The sequence below is a fragment of the Halichondria panicea genome, chromosome 10 (assembly GCF_963675165.1).
Source record: "Halichondria panicea chromosome 10, odHalPani1.1, whole genome shotgun sequence".
In the NCBI taxonomy this organism is placed as follows: domain Eukaryota; kingdom Metazoa; phylum Porifera; class Demospongiae; order Suberitida; family Halichondriidae; genus Halichondria; species Halichondria panicea.
This window is the reverse complement of record NC_087386.1, coordinates 6,938,571-6,958,357: the sequence shown is the minus strand read 5'-3', so window position 1 is coordinate 6,958,357 and position 19,787 is coordinate 6,938,571. Positions and strand designations below refer to the sequence as shown.

Below are 19,787 nucleotides of genomic sequence, written 5' to 3'. Positions count from 1 at the left end.
CACGACACAGTGACATGCACGATACAAAAGGTAAACTAACATAATAATTATAGGCCCAGTGAAAGAAGGGAATAAGTGTGGCTATAAGACAAAATATTAGTTATAGAGAATTTGAGAATCGCGATTAAAATTATAACGGCCATACTTTTCTCCCAACTTTTGCCTTTGGTTTTGAGAATTGCGATTACACAGTTTAAACTGGCCATACTTTTCTTCAAACCGTTTCTGAATCTCTTCCAAACTCTTGCCTTTGGTTTCAAATATGAAAAAAGCAACAAAAAAGAATGACACTAAGCTAATTGCAGAGTACGTCCACCATACGAACCAGGGCTGAACAGCATCCACAAAAGTTAGGTACGAACCGATCACCGCTGATGCTAGACCCCAGAGCAAAAGGGAAGCTATACCAGATCCAATACCTCTAATCTGTAGTGGCAACAGTTCTACAAGAAGCAACCAGATTACCGGTCCCCAACCAATAGAAAATCCAATGTTGAAGATAATAACAGCAGTAATGGCTAGTGGAGCAAATTGAGGGTTGCACAATACTTCATCTTCACCCATGGCCATCGACACTGGGTCAATAACAGACGTAGTGTTTGAGCAAAAGGAAGGATTTGTTATGTAGAAATGCACACCCAACATTGTTGTGCCTAGCATCGCTCCAACACTACTAACCATCAATAGAATCTTCCTACCAAAAAGATCAGTGAGAAATAAAGCAATGATATTCACTAGTAGTCGTGTACATCCAGTTCCGTACAGTGCTGCTTGTCTGAACATGGGAACGCCAGCATTTTTGAAAATCAATGCTGAATATGTTGTGATGGAATTAAGGCCTCCGCATTGAAAAAAAACAACCAAAAAAAGTACTAGGATCATTGGAACAATCACATTGCCTTTACCAAACTCTTTAAGTAACTGCTTAGGTTTCAAACGTGGAGTTGACTTAATATTCGCTGTTATTGTGTCAAGTTCACTCATAAAATCATATTTTGGTCCACGTAAAAATTTGAGAGCAGCAATAGCTTGTTTCTTTTGTCCATGGGCGATTAGCCATCTTGGTGTCTCGATGAAAAACGGCATAGATATTGTGAAGAGTGTCACGAATCCTATCAGTACTAGCGATGAGTCGTAGTAAGCAAAGTTATCGATTGCACTTAGACCGTACACAATGACAACTCCTAGTGCCAGGAACACTTGTAGTGCTGATCCCATCCTTCCTCTCAGTTTGGCCGGCGATATCTCGAGAACATACACCTGCATGTTGAGGATATATAAGTAATAGTTGTACCATGGATGTATGGTGTATTGGATTTATACCTAAGGGTATTATTTCCATAATATAATTGCCGAGCGGGAAGCTCACGAAACAGTGCAGCTCTTTCTGACTCTTGCTACCAATTAGTGCAGAGCTAACTACTAAGTAAGTTACAGATTTTGCTACACACGAGTCTGCAATGGCCTTTAAAGTAAACAAACCTAGCCATAACCCGAGAACAATTAAGCATCCAAGAAAACATAACTATGCACTTCATTTATCTGTAACAGTCTACACATAGACACAAACACACTACTGTATACCTCGCTGCGCTTACGCAACCGAGGTATAATGATTCCCAAAATCATGTATAGGTCTAGTGGCTTTAGCTAAAGGACCACCCACCTATGGTTGATTTATAGCGTACTGAAGCACTACCTATAATTACATATATAGGATACCTTATAGCTTGTAAATAAGGGCTAGCTTTAAGCTTAAATTGCCTCACTCACTGTAGCTGCTAGTGAGGCCCATCCAATCCCCACTCCACTGAGAAACCGTCCAATAAGGAGTACTACTTTGAACAGTACTGAATTACTGGCGAATCGAGCATAGGTGATCATCAAGTAGCCAATGAGGTAGGGAATACTGACCAACATCAAGGCTGGCTTTCGTCCCATTCTGTCCGATATCCATCCAGCTATGGGTCCTCCAATCATGGCACCAATGGAGCCCAATGCCTGTGTGATGTGTGCCATGTTATTCTGACTATGAGTCGGCTTTACTATTATAATACACATGACATGTATAATAGATCATGTGTGTATGGAATGTACTCAAAAGAGAATGCTATAATTATAGGGCTGACATGCAAGCATCATGTTCCTATGTACGTGATTTAACCCACCCCAAACAAATCAGCTTGCTGCCTGGTTAGCTTAAAATCCGTCCTCTCCTCTAGATCAGTGAGATCCAATAGAGCACCAGATGGGAAGCCGAGGGTACAGCCGGCCAGTAGAAACGGTATACATGCTACCACAACGGACAGCATAACAGTCCATAACCTTTGTCGTACTTTCTTTGTCTTTACACTTCCTTCCGCTTCTTCAATCACATTGTTGGACTCTATTAACTCTGGTTGAAAGTCTGGAAGCTTTTCATCAAAGTCAGTTTGTTGTACTGATCCAGTAGCATCTTTGCTACTATCTGGTATATCCAACAGAGCCAATGGGTTTTCTGTATGCAGATCATTAGATCTAACTTCAACATCTTTGTCTAGAGTGTGAATTCCTACATCATTTTCACTTTCAGTGTATGCTGACATTACCGTAGAGCTAGAGATAGAAAACTATTGTAATCCCTGGTTTTGATAGTTGTCTTTATCCCTTTCCTTACCATTCGTCTTTAGGTCGATCAATTAGTGTGGATCCGGCCTCACCACGCCTCCATGTCATTCTATTAGTCTAGATCCGGCTAGCAATTCTAGCTGGGACTCCCAGTTCTAGCTCCTTTTGTTTAGCGTGTCAGAGACTGGGAGAAGATGATTGGCACTCCCTGGCTCCTTTGGATGTACAGCTGTCCAGATCCCTAGAACATACCCTCCATTCTGACAGTTATCAGTGCATAGGGTGCTTACTAGATTCTTGCCAGCCAGTACAGTTCAAGCTACACACAGCACCGCTCAACTATTCTCTACCCCATTATCTAGCTAAATCTGGTCCAACTAGACAGCAGACACAGCTAGTTAATTCAGTAAAGCCAGGGGTAGCTGTACTTCTACGGTTGTTCAGTACCCACGGTAACAATTCCTCTGGGCTGGGCTAACTAGTTGAGCCACGCCTCCCAATTCTCAAGGCTAGGTACATGTCTCTGTCTAGCTGCTTCTTCAGCTTCTTGCTCAGTTTTGTGGCTTAGAGAAAGGCCAGCTACTCAGGGGGAAGAGTCCAGATGAAAGTCTGGCAGCCAGGTGACGTCCAAACGGTCAGTTATTCCTTCCACCAACTTTTTAATCTAGTCTAGTCCTGCTTACACTGCTACTACTACTGCTACTCTTCCTACTACTACTGCTACTCTTCCTAGCTAGTCAAAGGTTTTTTTTTTTTTAACTACATATGCACAAAGAGACGTACATCAAAGCTTACATCAAAGGACACAGATTTTTAGCCTACTTGACTGATAAGGCCGTTACCTAGACTACAGTTTGTTTGTCAGGGAGGAGCTCACATACAACTTCATCTAATTCATCATAACGATTCGTTACCGTTGTTGTAATTTCTACAACAGATCGCCAAGGAAAGAGTTATAGTAGTTAGAACTTGGGGTGTTTGGTAAAGATCGTCACATAAATCCATTTTGCCACGCCCTCTTCTTTGAAATGCGTCCATTGCTATGGTAAAGGGTTGTCAAACAGAAAACACTGATCAAAGAGACCAAGATGGAGACTGCTGCGGCACTGAGCAGCTCTTCCCCTCACAACCAGGACCTTCAAGAGTTAAGGAAAAAAGAGGAATGGCAGGACAAACTTTCTTCACTTCAAGATCAGCACAAAAATGAATCGTTACATCAACAACAGGAACATTTAGAGCAACTAAAGCGCCTTCAAACGCAGCTACTTCGTGAGCTATCCTCTGATATGATCGTGGAGGGAGCCGTGTCCGTGCAAGACAAACAGGTGACGTCACCTAGAAATAAAGATGGAAGAGAAGACGAAAAAGAAAATGAATTTCCATCCCCTGAGAAACATTCAATCACAGAGTCCCAAGACATACCCTCTCCCACACAATCGCTCGACTTTTTTCGGCTCCCTCGTACCAACCCAGTAGTTCAACACAGCCCTGTAACATCACCACCACATAAAGCAAACTCCCCTCCCCCAATTCAAACACCTCCGTACAAAATCCTTGGCCCTTCATCAGCTTGGGAGGAGGGGGAAAGTCGTTCCCCTCAAGTATCTTGGACGAGTCCCAGGACCCCCCACAGCTCCAGCAGGGGGGATACGCTCTCCAGGGCCTCTCTACTGGCCAAACACACCAAGCACGTGGAGGATCTCAAGAAGTACTATGACTCCGAGCTACAGCGACTGCAACAACAGTTGGAGCACGTCAGAGCAGGTGAAACTCACTGTACATTGCATTAAAAATGGCTGTAATCGGTTAAACATGATTAAAGCTTGGGGTTAAGTCATGGCATTATACCATGGAACCCGTCCTGTATCTGTGGGGCGAAGTCCCAAATCTCTGAAGCACATAGAAACAAACCCATCAAATTCGTCCACCTCGATAAACAGGACACAGTAGTCGATTCATTCTACAGTTTAGTGTTTGTTAAAAGATAACTCTTGATGTTGTATTTTTACAGTGTCTCTGGTTGGTTCTCCTCTGCGACGATCCGCCCCCTCCAGTCCAGCACAGCGTCAGTTGCAGTTCCCCTCGACAGACAGCCTAGCCAAGGGCCCCATTAGTAACTCTCAAATCTGGATAGTGCAGTCTGAGAACGAGAGACTCAAGTCTTCTTGCTTGGAGCTGCAGGGACGGTTGGACAACTCGGACAGGTTAGTTTTCTTTTAGAGTTGTATTTACTGAGCAGTTTTGTGATGTAGGGAGAAGCATGTTTTGGAGGGACAGCTAAAGAGGTTTCAACAGCACCTTGTGAGTTGTCCTAATTCTACGTACCTAGATCTATGTAGCTACATGTACATGTATATACAGAAATCTACTTCGATACCTTCTGCTATAGTTTATTTGTATCCGAATTGAAGTTGAACTACTTGTGTCCAGGCCCGTTGGTAAGAGTATGTCTGTTTGCGACTGTAAGCACTTAGCAGTGTTGATTTCACTCACCATTGACTCCAGGATCTCTCTTTGATTTGTAATTCATTGCCACTGGCCTAAATGGTAGCTCAATATTCTCACCATGCATGCAGACTGAGTGGCAGGAACGGAGTGAGTCCTCAGAGAGACTGGTGAGTGTGCTTCAAGAGCGACTGGACTCCACACGCTCTCAACTACACGACCAGGAGAGGCTCAACGGACAACTCAACTCTGACCTCAGCCTGACCACAGAGGAGCTTGTGTTCTGGAAGGACCAGAAACTCCAAGATGTGGAGAAGCTTGATCAAGTGGGTTTCTGTTTCTGCATCTGTATGTACATGTACATGTACTTACTCGCATGAATTTTGATGAGCAAAAGTTGGTACATGTATGTAATTTATTAGATAAGATTGGTGGTTTAAAAAAATATTTTTCTTGGTCATTTTTTGGTTATTTTAACTTTTCACAGTTGTTCCATGAGTTTGAAGTTCTCCAAGAGGAAAATCAGCAGTTGCTCTCGATGACCTCTGACCTCAAGGCGCAGCTGGAGGAGAGTGGCGGACAGACAGCTGCTCTGAGGAGCTCTCTCGACAAGTACACCATCCTAGATAGCCAATACCAGAGGTGAGTTCGTTGGAGGGAGGGGGTGGATACTGTACATTTAGGGGAGGATGAGGGAAGTAATTGCCCCCTACGATCTGGCAGAGAAATTTTGTCCTACTATAGTTATGATGACTTTGGGAGATCAAACTTCAACAATTTTATGATTTTCAGAAAGCTTACAAAGAGCCTGTCCAGATCAATTCTCTAATTTAGAACAGGCCATAATTTCCCATTTTTGGGAAAAGACCATGAGCTACAGAATATTTTGTGGGTGAAAAACCTTTGCAAATGAGCCAAATCAGCCAAAAATTTGACCCTAAGTATTGCGTTCTGGCAAGGATTGTGTGTATTTACTAGTAATAATTTAGGTTTTGCAGATTTTATTGATGCGAATTGATCAACCCTCGCAAAATTCGCAAATGTCTGATGCTCGTAAAACATTCTAGTAATACGGTATTAGCAGAAACCAAGCGGAGAATAGCGAAGACCGCCCCTCCATATTCCCTAATTGCCTCCCCTGACCCCATATCCAGCCCTGTTTTAGTTTACACTGTAGGAGTTATATAATAATTATAATGCGATGGAAAATGTAACGGGTAGTCAAACAAATTCGGATTTCAGCCCAGATGATAGGTGTCGTGTAAATTGATATTTAGATAGACCATTTTACGGGTTCATGGGATGGCCTACATTCATTTTTATTGTTAAGGCTGATTAGTATGTTTAATTAGCATGTTCAACCTAGGGACTGTAGCAGTTGTTATTACAGCTAGTGCATAAGTTGAAGGTGTGTGCTCGTGTTGTGTCGTGTTTGCAGCACTATTCGTAGACTGGAGGATGAGCTGCGACGTCTGGAGCACGTCAACAATCGACTGAACGGTCAAGCTACACACTATGACACCGGGTATGTTTCCTCCTATGACACCCAGTATGTTTCCTCCTATGACACCCGGTATGTTTCCTCCTGGAAATGGTGTAATTAGGGGCAGTCATTACTAATTGGCTATAATTTGAAATGTAACCCTAGACTAATGATCTAAAGTTTTTCCACACCTTTAGGGCTTTTATTTACAAGTACATAATGCATGTGGGTGAACTGTCGATACTTTATAAACGATCCCTATGAGTCAGCGTTATCAATTGTCTATGTGTTAATGTGCGTCTACTTTCTTGCAGTTGGTCGAGTGGTCCTAGCACCAATCAGCACAGGTCACACTCCCCACAACGTGACCACCCCCTCGTGCACTCACATGACACACCATCACGTCCTAAATCAGACAGAAGCCCCGTGCCACTAAAAGATAAGTCAATTGAAGCCGATAATGGCACCCCCCAGGGCAGACCACTGACCAGGAGAAAGTGGCTGGAAAGCAGTATCCCTGGACTGCTGTCTGGGGGGACAGAAATGGAGGAGAAACCATCACCCTCAAATTGTGAGTCTCACTCTACCATTGTAGTACTTAGTAAGTAGTGTACTAACACGTCTGGCTCTAGGCTGTGGGGGGCATTGCATTAGACAATATCTTGTTTGATATAGTGTGTACACTAGTAAAACCATTGGCATTGCTTCTGTATAAGCATAACCCTCTCACTTGCTTCTGTGCTTTCGGTGCTTCCTTGTCTTCATTGTTACCATATAATTATGGTGACCTCCTACGTGTGGTTTTCTAGTAGATAAAATGTGTGTTCTTCTCTAAAGTATTCCTGATAATTTTTTGTCTTTACAGCTCGACTGCCCAGCAGGATGAGTCCAGAGAGAAATGTAATGAAGTCTGTCAAGTTCTCCCCAAGACGTACCCAAGTAGACAGCGTGAACACTAGGGAGAGGGCCCCCACTCGTTTGAATGCTAACGATAGCAGTGTGGAGGACACTCTGAGGGCTGTCAGGGACGGCAACGTGCTAACCAGTGGAGAGGGAAGGCGCAAGTCCAAGAAGAAAAGTGAGCAGGTAAGTATGGGGACTGATGTGTGCTCCACAATTGCATTGCAACTGAAGTACTATTAATTTTTGTTAACTGTAGTATATTCAGAGGGGACATTAGAGGGGCTTTTGCCTCTCCCTGGATTTGGTTTTCCCCCTTTTGGAAATTTAAAATAAAATGGTACATACATGTATTAACATCCCCCCCCCCTTCTTAAATTTGCTCTTGGAAATTTCCTGGAAAATGTTGACATTAGATCAACGGTAGCGAAGTTATGACCGTTGAAATAATTATGTTAAACTCTTCCATAATTTGTATTCCATGGATCCAATATCAATTATACGAAGCTTAGAAAGTGACCTATATGTATCAGCTCATATTTGCGAGATCTCAATTTTCCAAGGTCAAAAAACAACAAATTATAACCTTGCCGAAATTTGCGATTCAACACACATGATTTATGTATGCATAGTCAGCATATTTCGTGACATTTACACAAAGTAATAACCCTGTAGAGTCTTGAGGAGCGAGTACAGGATCAGTTGGAGCGCGTGGGTCAGGCCGAGAGGAGGTTGGCTGAGCTGCAGACTGAGAGGGAGAGACTGGAGGGAGCCTTGCAGAGGACACCGGCCAGGGTCACTAGGGAGACCAAACAGAGTCAGGTGAGTGCACGAGTTATTACTTACGTAGACGATTAATATTATTGTGTTGTTGTTTTATTGTAGATTAATAGAGTTGCTCTTTTGGCTCCATCTTAAAGGCCAGTGCTTATCCTTTTTGAAACTGCTCTCTTTGCACTAAATTTCATGCAACAAGATAGGCCTCCTAATAGTTAATGACCATTAACCACCCGGCACCCACCCACCTACAACATGATGTGAGCGGAATACTTGTTATTGTCCTCTACCATGCACCCTCTACCATGCACCCTCTACCATGCACAGGTTGAACTGGAGTGGAGGTTGGAGCAGGTATTGAAGGAGATAGGGTCGGAGCGAATGGTGCTCAGGAAACACCACGCATTCAATAGATGACTGTTGTAGACTCTGAGACTCTCATTAATATAATTATAGCATTAAATTTCATTCATTCCCTTTATGTTTTACACAATCACAATGTCTTCATTATAATTATAAATAATAATAATAATTATTATTATTATTATTATTATGGTATTTTTACACTGATTGCTTACAATATACCATTATAATTATAACGGCTCTCGATCACGATCCCATAATAATTATAATTATAATTATATAGAGTACATGCATTCACCACACCTCCAGTTACAGAGACTTTCTATACAGAGATGAAACAAAAGGAGAGCATTTCAAAGAGAACATAATTACATATTGATCGTAATTATAGCTAGAGTTCTGCCAGAGGGTTGGCATGTATGGTGACCCTTCTCAGTCTGATGTCAGTGGTGGGTCGATAGGTCTTCTCATGCGTCGGTACTTTCTCCAAGTCATCCAGTGTGTCCCATCCATCGATAACCCTGTGTATAGCGTATTATGTACGTGTAAACTAACTCTATTATAGGCATTAGCTACATTGTAGGTTCGGCATTACATGTATTATTCTGTAAAGCGTGTATAGCTGTACAAACACCAGGAAGCTATAATTATAGGGATGATAGTTAGTAGATTTAAGTACAGGTGCTACTGACAGTGGAACTCGTCTTAATGGCCACTAGTGAAGAAAGGCCAACTGCAATAATAATAAAGGCCATGCAGGCACTTAGGTCCCAAATGAACAGCTAGAGTATAATTATACAAAACAACCCTCAGCTAAGGCCTGCCCCTCTCACTGACTTACTTCCCAATGGTTGTGTACTTCATGTCCAGGTGAGGTTGCTTGGAGTAGGTGATGAAGAATTGGGAGCCATTCGTGTCTGGTCCACCGTTGGCCATCGACACCACTCCACGAGCTGTGTGCTGAAATACATGGGGAGGGATGAGGGAGGGGGAGGGGAGGGATGAGGGAGGGGGAGGGGAGGGGAGGGGGAGTGGTGGGGTGAAACATTGGCCAATTAGATGTGTGTGTGAGTCATGTGGTATAATACTGTGCGTGTGCGTGGGGGTTGGGGGGGGGGGGGGAGAATGAGTTTTCAGCTGAAAAACATGGGAAAGTGTACAATGATTACGTGAGTAGTTAGAGAGACAGTCCCTCTTGGTCAAAAGGTTATCTATTAGAGCCTGTATGTGGGCACAAAATATACGAAGCATAATGTATTTGTGTCCACATACACAAGAGGCTCTAATAGACTGACCAAGGGGCACTGTCTCTCTAACTACTTCCCAAAGGAATATTAATGAGTTTTCTTGCGAGGAGGTTATTCAGTGGAACCCTTTACAACGGACACATTTGAAGAATAAAAAATTTAGCCATTATACAGAGGTGGCCTTTGTTGAGGTACATAAACTGTTTATGTGCTGGCCATTAAATTTATCGTAGTTGGCCATTCTCTTCAGTCAAGCATTAAGAATGGTTCCCACTGTTACCATTATAAAAAAATTATGATTATATATAAGAAGCGTAGACTACTTGCTTACTTTCAATGTGTCGTGGAATTCATCATCGAATTTCTTCCCCCAGATTGAAGTGCCCCCCTTACCAGTACCAGTGGGGTCGCCAGTCTGAACCATAAAGTCCTTTATGTTCCTAGGGAGATTAGAGGGAAATAGGCTGATCTCATAATCTGATAGCGCTAGATCTAGCATTGAGACAAATTAGACTAACGTGTCCTCACTTGCCTATGAAACAAGCTGTCATTGTAGTAGCCACTTGCACAGAGGGCCAGAAAATTCTATAAAATAATTCGACACGAATTTATAGACTATAGTTGAAAACACGCCACGTACCTCACATGCTCTGGGTATCAGATCACAATACAGCTCTATTTTAATGTCTCCAAGGTCTGTATGCAGAGTCACCGACTGCAGGAGAGAGAAATGTGAATAGTTTAATGATTTATAGAACTCACCATCTCCCTCAAGTTAAGTATTGGTGGCTTGCATATATGGTAAAGATCGTGTCAAGAATAAACACATTATCCAATCAAGCCCTGAAAATGACTTGGCAAACTAAAAGAGTGCTCTTACTGTGTTTATGCTCTCTTGTGTTCACCCTGGTGGCATGTGATCAACCCCTCAACGACGGAGATGTCATCCAGAGCTTCCTATCCACTGCCAGAGGCGAGGGCATCATCAGTGAGGACCAGTTGTCCTCTCTCCTGCAGCTTGCCAGAAAAGAGGGTGTGTCAACTCAAGCTACCTCCACTGAACCTACTCAACCTACTGTGTTTTGGAGGCTGTACAATCAATTCACTCTCCTAAATGTGGTTTATTTTAGTGGAGCATTGCTCATAATGGGTGCGTACACGTTGTTCATGACCCTGGCTTTTGAAAGATTCAGCAATGTTGGACTGAGTGTGATAGTTGGCCTACAGGCTGGAGCGTTTGGATCGATAGGACTCATGCTTTGGGGCTCGGATGAGCTCCAATTTGTGGGAGGACTGTGAGTGAAAACACATCAATTTGTTATGTTACTGTACTACACACAATCATAACTTGTGCAGTACTATATTAAAGTGTCCTCATTCTTATCATTCACAAAACCATAATTATTATGTTATAATCCTATATACAATCATACAATCACAAGTTATACAGCAGCTATTTATTAAATTGTCCTCTTTCTTATCATTCGCAACGGGTCTTCAGAGCATCATTCTAACTATTGTCTGTATGAATTCTAGTTGCTGTATCAACTATTGTCTTCCCCGATTGTGATGGTATCTATGTTCTTCCCCCTGTAGATTCTGCACGATCAGCACAACCATGGTGCCCTTCTTTGTGTACAACCTCCAACGAGCGTTGAAGGTGTGGCCTGGACGAGGCCGTGATCCAGGAAGATTTCAGGACTTCAATGTATGGGTCCGTCCCGGTTGGGTTGTCATGGAGATTGCTACCGTGGTTACTGGCCTTCTGTTTTTGGTCTATGTGAGATTTCCGTTTCTTTTGTTTCCAGTTTCGTTCTATTTGTGGTTCCTGTCCATGGACTTGGCTCCACTCTACCCTGGATTTGAACAACTAGGCTCACGGACCTTTGAAATCCGACGTCGAATTTCACTAATTTTTGGAATCGGAATGATGTTATCTGGATATGTGTTCGAGAGTACGTTGGGGTCGAACCCGGACATGGGATTCTGGTTGTATCTATTTGGAACTTTTCTATTCTCCATGACACTAAACTTTGGTTTCCCCAAGACTGATTTAAACGGCTCGCTTTTCCTTCTAGTCCAAATCACTCTCATCCTCATGGGTAGTTATCTTAATCGAACAACTTTGCACGTCTTTGGTACAATTGGTGTGATGGAGTACCTCGGTGGATTGAGCAGTGGCTACATCAAGATGTCCCCTTCCACTGTTCTATGGATCCTCAAGGTTGCGTCTGCAGCTGCGCTTTTCTCACAGTCGCTAAGGAGAGAGGGAAACTTGGAGATATTAGGTGGTCTAGTATGTGCATTGGCTTTCAATTTTAACTACATTGGATTTGTGGCCTCAGGAGAACTCTACTCTATCCTACTGCTAGTTGGTAACCTTGGTTTAGTGAGTACAGCTGCTGCCTTCACACAGCCACTGAATCTCTGGCTCTTCTCGCTACCACATGCTGGCGTTGTCATTAGCATTGTCTGCTCATTGTTAGTGGCTACTTATCATCTTCAACTACCAGTCAAATATCTCTCCAATCCTCCAGCCTCTATGGCTGCTTATCTATACAATTTATACCGTTTGGTTGCTTCCATTCTCATTTCGTTTGTTTTTGTCTACCTTCGTCAGCCACACTTTGCGTGGGTTGGTGGTCTCGGAATTCCCCTAATAGCAATCAACTTCTCCCCCGTGTTGAGACGCTTTATTGCTAGTGGACATACGAACTCACATACCCTGCGATTATACAAAGGCATCAAATCTGTTGTGTTCAGTTGCGTCACATTTACTCTCTTGTTATTCGGAGTAGCTTTCTCTATATACCTTCAATCCAATTTCCTCTACCTCATATGCTGTGTGTTCACGTTCATATCAGTCATGTGCCTACTTGAAGAATGGAAGATCCTCGGCTGTGTGTTCTCCGTCCTGCTGATTCTTATTTCAGTTCCCCTCCAGTCCTCGTTCCTAATCACCATTGGCTCAATTTACATATTTTCATATCTCAGCTATTTGGCTTACGACTATTTCAAAAATTCTCTTCTCTTTCCCCTGGCACTAATCACCCTGGGACTGGTTATGATTTATTGTGCAATTCAGTATCAGAAATACGAGCACCAAATTCATGACGTATTCTACTCTTTTCTACCACAGACTCTGTCTTTATTGCTCTCACAAAATTTTGCATCAAGTTGGAAAGAAGATGGGCCTTTCGATTGGTTCGTTCAGATACAACTAACTACATTTTCGATGCATTCATTTTTCTCTTCGCCTCAAAATTGGATTTTGTGGCCTGGGGCATTGACCTTTGCACTCACAAACGGCCCCCTCCCGTACGTGACAGCTGGCTGTGGTGTGGCGATTGTCGTGCTTATTTTGTCAGCTGTTGTTTTGTCATATCGAGAGAGCATGGTCAAAAATCTGGACAGCCGTATTGAGGTAAATAAAAAAAACATATGCGTACATGTAAATATTATTAGGATCACATGACTAGGATAAGTGACATAATTATGACTATCGACTATTATTTGCAGGTGTCCAATATCAAGTTCTCTCTGAGTCAAGACCCGGCCCATGAGAAACACGGTCTGGTGATACAGGTCAAAGGTCGTAAACCTAAAGAATTGAGCGAGCCCGTCCATCTGTCCCTGAATGTGGAGGGGGGTGGTTTCTGGGGAGTGGCCAGCAGAGTATTTGGAGAGTTCCCAGTCAGTTTAGCTAGGTGAGGGTATGAATGGTATTGTCTTAGGTTTCAAACGTGGAATTTTTGGCCCAAAAATCTCAATAATTTGATTCCCTCGTAAATATGGAATCTCTGTGATGTGTGAATGTGTAATGAATGACATTGTCTGTTTTGAATGAGTTGGCTATTATAATAATTAATTAAATTAACATTACAGCTTTCTTAGGTACAAATTAGAATTTTTGTACGTAACCATTTATGAGATATTTTCCTGAGCCAACCTGCTCAATTCATGGCAAAAGATGTGTTTACTACCTGAAGCATAGTTATGTAAATTGTATCTCTCTGTTTGTTATTATACTCTTGCGAGTAGGAAGAGTTCGAATTCGTTACAATTGTGTAATACGTAGCCCATTGGAATGTGTGTGGTGTGCAACAATCCACCCCTACTGACTTGTACATGCAAACTAATTAATAAACATAATAAACATAAGCATAATACAAGTACCCACTCACGTAGGCATTCATAATAACTATATACAGTGGAACTTGTCTATTGTTTGTGGTAGCCACCCTTCTCTGTAGGCTGGTAATAACAATAACTAGACCACAAAAACATCTGCAATTATGTAACAGTTGCTGTATAGGAGACTAGCTGTTCTTTAGAGGGTGACCTGCTCATAGAGTGACCTTTTCACTGTAGTGAACCAGCATTCCATTATTACCAGTTTGTGCACACAATATCTTCTCTTGGTACATCTATTGTTTTCATAAAACATGAATAAGTGCACGATGGCCTGAGCCAGTAAATGTGTATAGAATTACTTCCCATAATTTCTTGAAAGCATTATGCTCTAAACAAACAACACACACAATTAACGCACACACACACACACACACACACTCACACACACACACACACACACACACACACACACACACACACACACACACACACACACACACACACACACACACACACACACACACACACACTCCAGGTCAATGATCCTGCCCTACAAACTTACTCCTCACCTCATATCCCTCACTGGGTTTCAGGATGGCAGGACCGACTTCTCTGCCGAGATACTCCTGGGTACAGGTCACAAGGGCTCGAAGAGGATGAAGCACACCACAGCACAGAGTGCACTCCAGAGGCTCACCTCCCACAGAGATCAGGTGAGGGAGGGGGTACATTGCGTGGGTGGGAGGACAGTAGGTGCTAGTAGGATCCTGCTTTGCAGGAGTATTCAGTGGAAAATTAATTGATTTTGGCAAAGCTCAATAGGAACTTATCAATGTAATGTACCCATAGCCATGCATGAATGCTCCTCTTATGCAGGTTGAGATGACGTGTGTGATTCTCTATTCCAACTCCTGGTACCACCCGTGAAGCAAGCTTTGCGTCAAGTCCATTCAGTTGAGGGACGTCAAGAGACAGCTGTCTGGTGAAGACACAACTGACACACAATCAAATGATGACAGACAATCAAATGATGGTGCTGCCAGAAAGAAAACGACAAAGAAAACGACAAAGAAAAGAGAGACAAAAGTATAACTAGCTGAAATACAATTTATAGCGTGTGTAGTCAGTCAATCATTGCTGTGCGAGTGTCCCTACCTTTAGTTGAGTGTTTATAATTATGATTCACCCCATAGAATTTGTGGTGTTTGATTCTGTATGGTTTCTGTTTCCACTAGGCACCTCTGTGTTCCTGCCACTACATACGATCTATCTAGCGTGTGCTATAATACTCAATGACCACTATTTGACAACTTTATAATTTGTGTTTTCCCTTCGATTTCATTGGGTTTTCAATGCAGCTACAGCTACGTGGCTTTGTACAAAATATCGTTCTGCTAACAATACCCAGGTCCTACTTATTTAAAACAATGCCTACATCCTTTCTATTTACAATAATTATATGCAACACAGTAGATTGATCACTCAGTGGTAGATTACACACTGTTTGATCTGGGTGCTTGGGCATTTACTTTGTCACTGATATTGATTACCCGAGTGCAAACAATCATTCCTAATTGGCTAATTGCAAAATTATAGGGTATGTAATCAGCACTACTAACGAAGCATTTTCTATTGCGTAGAACACTAATTATTGTGGTTTTTCCTAAGAGAAATTAGATCCAACCACCACCTTGACCTACTGGTTAGATCAGTGTTAAATCATGCAGGTCTGTAATTAGATTATAGCCTGAAGCCTGGCATCCTAACCCTCTACCCACCAGAAGGTGTATGACAGTGTGGGATGGAAGGGCATAATTATACAGCTGCACAATAGCATGATACAATTATGAAGATTAAGCCAAACCAAAATCATAATTATATAGAAGCTCATGCACACAATGCATTACGGCTAAGCGGCTATACTTGAGTGAACTCAAAACCTGTTCAATGGCCTTGAATTACATGCAAGTCATGCTCTGATTACTAGCGAATACAGGGAGATGCACAATGTATCTAACTGCACACCGTTTCTTTATTATAGGGAACCCTTTAACTAATATTATTATTATGCTTTGATTTGCATTCAGGATGGACCCTGGTGCATCACAATGTGGAAACACAGTGAGGCACTATACACAGGTCTTCTGAGAATCTCTCCAACAAAAGGAAGTATTGTACAGTGTGTAGACACTGTAGGCAAACAGTGGTTAGACAGTGTAACTAGTGATGGAAGTGAATCGGCTACTCTACACTCACTGGTAGGAACAAAACAAGTAAAGTGAAGAACCCGTAACAAAATCTCACCTGATTCCTAGTGCATGAAGCAAACCACACGCACATGTGCACCTGTAGTTGCAGTATTCCTTCTCCTCATTATTTCCTTGCTATTTTAGTCGTCTTCTTCCTGCAAGAGTCTGTTATTTTTCCTCCATTGAATATCAAAGAGACTTCCCTCTCTGTGTCCTGCCGCAGAAGCCTTGTGTCAGTAAGGCCTGCTGGATAGGTTGCCTTCCCGGAAGAATGCTCCACACACACTCACTCATACAGCTAACTCTTGTCTCGACATGGAGCTTGCAGATGATTGACGGGTGGAGCCCTTACTTCCGAAAAGACACACTACCCAGCACACTTTACTGCGGCTGTATTATAATAATGCTCGCTGTGCTTGTAACACTTGCACTGCAATCCAATTCCGATACTGCAGACAAGAAAATACTAGCTAGATAGTTTTATATTACCCAGTCTATATAGATTTACATGTAGCTCACAGTAAAATTAATAATGTAGCTGCTCATAGAAATTAGTCGAACAGCTATTACTGTAATACCCTTCTACTAGCTCCTCACCAATGTTAGATCCTCATGCTCTGATACTTCTGCTCCACCAGCATATGGATGACAATGCATGGAGCATCTCTTGATCACTATCCAATGCATGGGTGGTATAGCATTCAGCTGAATATATCACTGACTGAACTGAATACTGAATACTGCATCGGTATACCACTATGGAAACACATCAAACAAACTTGTATGGCCTCTGTGTAGTAAGCTATTTCAAGCAGGAAACACAATCCAGTGTACAACATTTGAAGCTCATGAGTCTGTACCACTCCTTATTGACCATCACACCATTTGAGTAGTGGGAGAGAATAGAATTAGAGAGCCGTGTTTTAGATCTACAATTTCATTAGGCCAGTGAAAAGTGGGTTAACTATTCTTTGATAAGTTACACTGATTGGTGTGTGGTGGTTGTGGTTGAGTCCTCCATACCACATCAACACAGCTCTAGCATGCATAGTAGACCATCTAGTATGACTGTCTATATACTATGCTGCAGTACATACTGTACTCTTTTGAAGGCGTATCGTTCTCATAGAGTTGTAATTTGACTCGAGTTGTGAATCATATCAACTGGCGTAGTACATAAAGCACAAAAATCAAGGGAAAAGTGAATCACAACTACAGGGAAATACATGCATGTATAACACAGTTTCTATTTTTTGTTTGATCTAACGTAGAGAGTTAGGTCAACAGTGCAGTTCAGCAGCTGTCGTATGTCGTCACTTGCTTCTCTAGTGATGGCCTGTATTGTTCTTCCTGCTGGGCCAATCACAATTGACTGCAGTGTGTGTGTGTGTGTGTGTGGGAGAGAAGATATTTATAAATTCTGAGACTGACACACACTTAGGTGGTGGGATACCGTATATCAAGTAATTTCCGGGTGGGGGGGGGGGGGGGAGTGGAAAAATATTCATGGTTGAGCAATATTTAGTCAGTTCTGTGGTTAATTAAGGTCGCTTCATTCGTGGGTAAAATTTCGTGCTCAGGGACAACATGCAGCAGCAATCAGCTGGAAAGAATAATTAAGTAAATTTACACTAACACTTGAATCCTATATACAATTCTCAAGAAATAATTATTCGTCAGTGGTATGGGGGCACCTGTACACGCACTGCTACAAACGACACTGCAATTAACACACAAAGGATAGAATTACTGGAAAATTCCTGTGTGGGGGGTGTGGTGAAGCAATTACACAAACCATAGCCCACATCAAAGGAGAAAATTCCTTTGATCATACCCCCTATACGGAGAGTCATTACAAGGCTGCAAGGCTGTATAAAGTAATTACCAAATTGCCCTAATCAATTAGTTGGCATGATATAAAAGATGAACGTTTTGCTCAGAAAAGAATTAGACATCGGACAAGGATAGCTATAGTGACCAACTGCCATGCCAACTATTACAACATTTGGGGTGTTGAATGTATAGCGAGGTACTGGAGGGGTCCATGACAACACAGAACAATATTAGGTTAAATATGATATATTATACGACATGCACAGTAGAACAACACAATGTAGCTTAGCCATTAATTAAGGTACCAAAGAAAGTGCAAGGCTTGCAGGTGTATCTGTCTAAAGTAATCATTACAGGAGGAAATTAAAGGAGCTTTTGCCCCCTCCCCCCTTGGATTTGGTTTGCCTCCTCTTGAAATTTTAAATTCAAATATGATATCCCCCCCCCCCCTAAAATTTGCTCTTGGAAATTAGAGGGTGTGTGGTGGATTCCTTACGGCTTGTTTCTCTGTCTTGCAGTTTATGTTCTGGTAAATAGTAAGAGTTCCTTCATCCGTGTGCTCCCAGAGAATATTACTCTGTGAGAGTGTGTGTGTGGGAGAGGGGGTTGTTTGATTGTAGCTACAGGTACCTACTGTATTACTACAATTAGTGCTAGTGGCTTTGCAAAAATAAGGACGCTAAGAAGAACTAAACAGTACTCGTATTACATCATAATCTTTGCTAGATCATAAATTCCAATATGTCCAATTACTGGCACTGTATTTGATCGGTCAAAAAGCAAATCAAAATTTCTGCTGATTTGGCTCATTCGCAAATTCGATTCAAGGTAAAGGCAGTTATTTAGTGAATGAAATGTGTATGTGTGTGAGCTCACCTGTGTGATGACATAAGGTATCTCCTTCTCTAGATACTTGAAAAGTTTCTCTCTCACAATATTCTCGACCAAATCCAAAGTGGGTGTGTCCGTCATCTCATGTGACAAGTACTGCCACTCCCCTTTGGGTGCATGGCCTAATAAATAAACCTGCAAGAAATAATCATCCTTGTTATTAGAAAAAAATTATTGTCAATAAACAGATCATAAAAAATTACATGGTTTGATCGTTATAATTTTTAAAGTAAAAGACAAAATGCAATTTCCGGCCTTACAATGGTACCTTTAGAGACTCCACCCCATCTCCCGTCAGTGATGACATCATAAACGTCTCTTCAAAGTGTGGCCAGCTGTGACAAAGGTCACTTCTCACTGTTGTACTCAATCGATCGACACATCCATCACCTTGGAAACCAGTGGAGGCATTGAAGGTGGGGTCATCTTCAGTTCGTGGCTTTGCAGTTGTGTCCAGAAGACCAAGTTCTAAGTTCAATTTCTGAATTATTGATTCAAACTTTGTTCGAACTTTATCAGTCAAGTTTTTGTTTCTAAGCTTTCTTGTGAGAGCAGAAACCTGGTTCAATTTATCTTGTCTTTCCATCGTCCCCGTTAACCCTTCTGTCACTGAGAGGAGCACGTGCTTGTGACTCACTAGGTCCACCTGTAGCAAAAGAGTTAATGTAATCCATAGTGAAAACCACAGGCTAAACCCAATAATGTTATGTTCCATGCAGACAGAAAGATATGTTGAGGCAGACCAAAGTAACCACTACAACTATAAAAGTGAGAGTGAGTGTGACCATTTCCAAGGCCTACCACCACACCATAGAGGAAATATGCCTTTTGAAGCTGCCTCAGGGTATATACCCACTA

General features: G+C 42.1%; 5 protein-coding genes and 1 long non-coding RNA gene across 7 annotated transcripts; 2 read left to right on the top strand and 4 right to left on the bottom strand.

Moving 5' to 3' along the window:
- Positions 1-24: 24 nt before the first annotated feature.
- Positions 25-3,277, bottom strand: LOC135342321 (solute carrier family 2, facilitated glucose transporter member 8-like). Its single transcript, XM_064539027.1, has 3 exons — positions 2,169-3,277; positions 1,774-2,001; positions 25-1,260 (listed from the first exon to the last, which is right to left on the bottom strand). The coding sequence occupies exons 1-3, from the start codon at positions 2,583-2,585 to the stop codon at positions 97-99; spliced, it is 1,809 nt and encodes a 602-aa protein (XP_064395097.1). The 5' UTR covers positions 2,586-3,277; the 3' UTR covers positions 25-96.
- A 366-nt stretch (positions 3,278-3,643) lies between these two features.
- On the top strand, positions 3,644-8,782 carry LOC135342319 (M-phase phosphoprotein 9-like). 2 transcript variants are annotated; one of them, XM_064539024.1, is made up of 10 exons: positions 3,644-4,371; positions 4,619-4,811; positions 4,860-4,908; positions 5,184-5,378; positions 5,540-5,694; positions 6,491-6,577; positions 6,850-7,106; positions 7,401-7,621; positions 8,111-8,257; positions 8,540-8,782. In XM_064539024.1, exons 1-10 carry the CDS (start codon positions 3,696-3,698, stop codon positions 8,627-8,629), a joined length of 2,070 nt encoding a protein of 689 aa, XP_064395094.1. In that variant the 5' UTR covers positions 3,644-3,695; the 3' UTR covers positions 8,630-8,782. The 2 variants fall into 2 exon arrangements, with proteins under 2 accessions (XP_064395094.1, XP_064395095.1); XM_064539025.1 differs by lacking the exon at positions 8,540-8,782 and adding an exon at positions 8,321-8,520.
- A 97-nt stretch (positions 8,783-8,879) lies between these two features.
- On the bottom strand, positions 8,880-10,666 carry LOC135342331 (peptidyl-prolyl cis-trans isomerase-like 3). Its single transcript, XM_064539038.1, has 6 exons — positions 10,585-10,666; positions 10,463-10,537; positions 10,355-10,407; positions 10,154-10,262; positions 9,417-9,535; positions 8,880-9,096 (listed from the first exon to the last, which is right to left on the bottom strand). Exons 1-6 carry the CDS (start codon positions 10,585-10,587, stop codon positions 8,967-8,969), a joined length of 489 nt encoding a protein of 162 aa, XP_064395108.1. The 5' UTR covers positions 10,588-10,666; the 3' UTR covers positions 8,880-8,966.
- LOC135342317 (uncharacterized) lies at positions 10,629-15,274 on the top strand. The gene is made up of 5 exons (XM_064539022.1): positions 10,629-11,117; positions 11,419-13,246; positions 13,342-13,529; positions 14,492-14,669; positions 14,833-15,274. Exons 1-5 carry the CDS (start codon positions 10,672-10,674, stop codon positions 14,881-14,883), a joined length of 2,691 nt encoding a protein of 896 aa, XP_064395092.1. The 5' UTR covers positions 10,629-10,671; the 3' UTR covers positions 14,884-15,274.
- Positions 13,954-16,925, bottom strand: LOC135342334 (uncharacterized). Its single transcript, XR_010396841.1, has 2 exons — positions 16,803-16,925; positions 13,954-16,654 (listed from the first exon to the last, which is right to left on the bottom strand). It is a non-coding gene; the product is annotated as an uncharacterized LOC135342334 (long non-coding RNA).
- A 423-nt stretch (positions 16,926-17,348) lies between these two features.
- On the bottom strand, positions 17,349-19,575 carry LOC135342325 (GTPase Era, mitochondrial-like; the record flags this gene model as incomplete). The annotated part of the gene is given in 4 exon segments (XM_064539031.1): positions 17,349-17,577; positions 18,535-18,615; positions 18,915-19,064; positions 19,198-19,575. Coding segments are annotated over 4 exon segments (735 nt in total), but the record flags the coding sequence as incomplete, so codon positions are not given.
- Positions 19,576-19,787: the final 212 nt, after the last annotated feature.

Excerpts from the sequence above, each read along its gene's own strand:
- LOC135342317 (XM_064539022.1), top strand. The coding sequence starts at position 10,672 with ATGACTTGGCAAACTAAAAGAGTGCTCTTACTGTGTTTATGCTCTCTT. Across the intron at positions 13,530-14,491 it reads TTCCCAGTCAGTTTAGCTAG|GTCAATGATCCTGCCCTACA; the intron begins GTGAGGGTATGA and ends CACACACTCCAG. Across the intron at positions 14,670-14,832 it reads TCACCTCCCACAGAGATCAG|GTTGAGATGACGTGTGTGAT; the intron begins GTGAGGGAGGGG and ends CCTCTTATGCAG.
- LOC135342319 (XM_064539024.1), top strand. The coding sequence starts at position 3,696 with ATGGAGACTGCTGCGGCACTGAGCAGCTCTTCCCCTCACAACCAGGAC. Across the intron at positions 4,812-4,859 it reads CGGTTGGACAACTCGGACAG|GGAGAAGCATGTTTTGGAGG; the intron begins GTTAGTTTTCTT and ends TTTGTGATGTAG. Across the intron at positions 7,107-7,400 it reads GAAACCATCACCCTCAAATT|CTCGACTGCCCAGCAGGATG; the intron begins GTGAGTCTCACT and ends TTGTCTTTACAG.
- LOC135342331 (XM_064539038.1), bottom strand. Across the intron at positions 10,263-10,354 it reads AATGACAGCTTGTTTCATAG|GAACATAAAGGACTTTATGG; the intron begins GCAAGTGAGGAC and ends TAATCTCCCTAG. Across the intron at positions 9,097-9,416 it reads AAGTACACAACCATTGGGAA|GGTTATCGATGGATGGGACA; the intron begins GTAAGTCAGTGA and ends CGCTATACACAG.
- LOC135342321 (XM_064539027.1), bottom strand. The coding sequence starts at position 2,585 with ATGTCAGCATACACTGAAAGTGAAAATGATGTAGGAATTCACACTCTA. Across the intron at positions 2,002-2,168 it reads AGCAAGCTGATTTGTTTGGG|GCATTGGGCTCCATTGGTGC; the intron begins GTGGGTTAAATC and ends CACATCACACAG. Across the intron at positions 1,261-1,773 it reads GGGCCTCACTAGCAGCTACA|GTGTATGTTCTCGAGATATC; the intron begins GTGAGTGAGGCA and ends CTCAACATGCAG.